At 36.4% G+C, this 2,500-nt stretch overlaps 1 protein-coding gene across 1 annotated transcript in view; it reads right to left on the reverse strand.

Moving 5' to 3' along the window:
* Nucleotides 1-1,338: 1,338 nt before the first annotated feature.
* LOC119573964 overlaps nt 1,339-2,500 on the reverse strand; it is a 2,487-nt gene continuing 1,325 nt past the window's right edge. The window contains exon 3 of the mRNA XM_037921065.1: nt 1,339-1,832. Coding sequence (XP_037776993.1) covers nt 1,571-1,832 — 262 coding nt within the window. The 3' untranslated portion in view covers nt 1,339-1,570. The remainder of the gene's footprint in view (nt 1,833-2,500) is intronic.

Below are 2,500 nucleotides of genomic sequence, written 5' to 3' on the forward strand. Positions count from 1 at the left end.
AGTCACTGGGTGGGCAAGCCAGCCCAAGTCAGTGCTGGTCCCAAGCCCGGATAAAATAGAGAGAATGATTACCTAAAAAGGTAAACCGCACTCTCCGTGGAAAGGAACTGGGGACCCTACCACGTACTCACTCCAAGAGCATCACAACGTGAAACTACAATTAAGTGTCATGCTGTGACCACGGCGGCTCAGACATGAACCTACCGTTAAAAGAAGAAGAAGTCATGTACTCATTTTTGCAATGTAAACATTTCCCTTACATCATTACACCTCTGTTACAAAACTACTTTTGTTATGATGTGTAAAAACTTTTACAATGGCTAAATTTCTGCAAATGTTTGACTAGTTGACAAGTGCAAAGTACAACATATACAATATATTATATATTAATATATATATATATATAATATATATTATATATATATATATATATTGTTTTGTGTGTGTATGTTATATATATATATTATATATATATATATATATATATATAATATATATATATTTATATATATATATATATATATATATATATATATATATATATATATATATATATATATATATATATATGCATCCTTTTCGAAATATACATATACAGATCTATTAGCTGTTTTCATGAATCTGCAGTATTACATATTCACATATACATTTTTGTTGCAAATTATTTATTCTAGCAATTGGCATCAATTTCAGTACTTTTTTCACCCTAGAATTAAAGTTGATGTTTGAAGCCGTGTGACTCAATCTTATTTTTTATAAGCTATGTCTTCATAAAGCTTTATATCACTAATTACATCTTACTATACGAGTCTAGTGGGGTGTTCCATTTGGCTTGTGAAAAACTAAATTTCTCTCTCTATAAAAATCCGACCACAAATCCTAGCGCAAACAAACTACTGCAATAAAATGGGTCAAGGATTACCAAAGTGATAAATTATACAAACGAAGTTGCACGATTGATATTAAGAAGGCAGCAGTAGGAACTAAGAATCCACTTGCTAACTCTTAGTTCCTACCAACCTTATACTGTAATATATGAAACTGGCATTATTTAGCTGCTTCAGGTCCTTCAAAAAATGCAAACTGCAAGAGTTCTTTCCAAGTCATAAGAGATTATTTGGACAATTTTTTTATTTATTAAACAGCAGTATACGTTTATTTCATTTAATGATTATTTACCGAACTGTGTGGAAAATAAGATTTTTTTATTATCTGGGTGACAAATGTGAATTATTTTTTTTATTTTTACAGAAGTTATTTAATGATCACTTTGTCCCATTTCTTTTTTCGCTGTTCATATGCAGCTGTTTCATTACTATCACGAACATGATTTTTTTCCCATTTAAACAATGCCTTTTTAGCATTTAACATGTTATTTTCTTCCCTCTGCAGCTTCGATTTCTTAAATAAGTCCTATTAAAAAATAAGGACATGAAAGGAATTAACTACCATTTCAGTTGAAATACAAATCAAAACTAAATAAACGAAAGAAAATATTTACGGTAAGCAGAACTGGAGACAGAAAAAAAAATCATAAATATATACATTTTTAAAATGTGCACGTCAATCCTCAGTACCGCTGACTGTTCGATGTCATGCGACTTGGCTCCGTCTTAAAGGAGTATTCGGAACCTTTATAATCAGAGGGTTTGTACTGGGTGTTGGTGTAGTGGATTTCAGGCATGTTGAGCTGCTTGGTCCAGTGGTTTGTCCAGTAAAGCTCTCCTGGGGGCGGTCTCATCCTCTCCACTTCACGGCAAACGAAGACACAATAGATCAGGGATCCGAACAACACAAGGAAACCGAATATCAACATGCAAAGGCCGATGTACCTGTTGGATAATAATAATAATGAGGATAACGATGCCTGATACATTCAAATATCAAAGTATTAAATTTCAAAAAATAATAATATATATTTCTTTAAGAATAAAGGTAGAAGTTATTCATTATTTATCTAGATATCACAATAAGGATAGTGCTTCATAATTATGGTATCAAAGGCAATAGTAAAATAAAACAATAATAATAATTTCCAGAAATGTCGATTCACTCACACAGCGCGCGCGCGCGCACACACACACACCACACACACACACACACACACACACACACACACACACACACACACACACACACACACACACACACACACACACACACACCCTGCCCTTTGTCAGCACCTACCCTTCCCCCACATATTCTTTCCACTCCACCCTACATCCTCCTCTTCCTCACCCCACACCCCTCTCCCCATCCCTCCTCCCCACCCCTTCCTGCCCTCCTCATATCACACACATCCTCCCCTTCTCACCTATCACTCTCCCCACCCTATGCACCCCCTCTCCCCACCCCGCTTACCACTCCTCCCCATCCTCAGACTCTCCTTCCCACCTCATTTGAACTTCCTCCCCATGCCCCATGCCCCTCCCATACATACCCGACCCATACCTCCCCGCCCTTAGCGCCCCCCTCCACTCCCTTCATCCCGTCACACGCC

The sequence above is a fragment of the Penaeus monodon genome, chromosome 6, assembly GCF_015228065.2.
Source record: "Penaeus monodon isolate SGIC_2016 chromosome 6, NSTDA_Pmon_1, whole genome shotgun sequence".
Lineage (NCBI taxonomy): Eukaryota > Metazoa > Arthropoda > Malacostraca > Decapoda > Penaeidae > Penaeus > Penaeus monodon.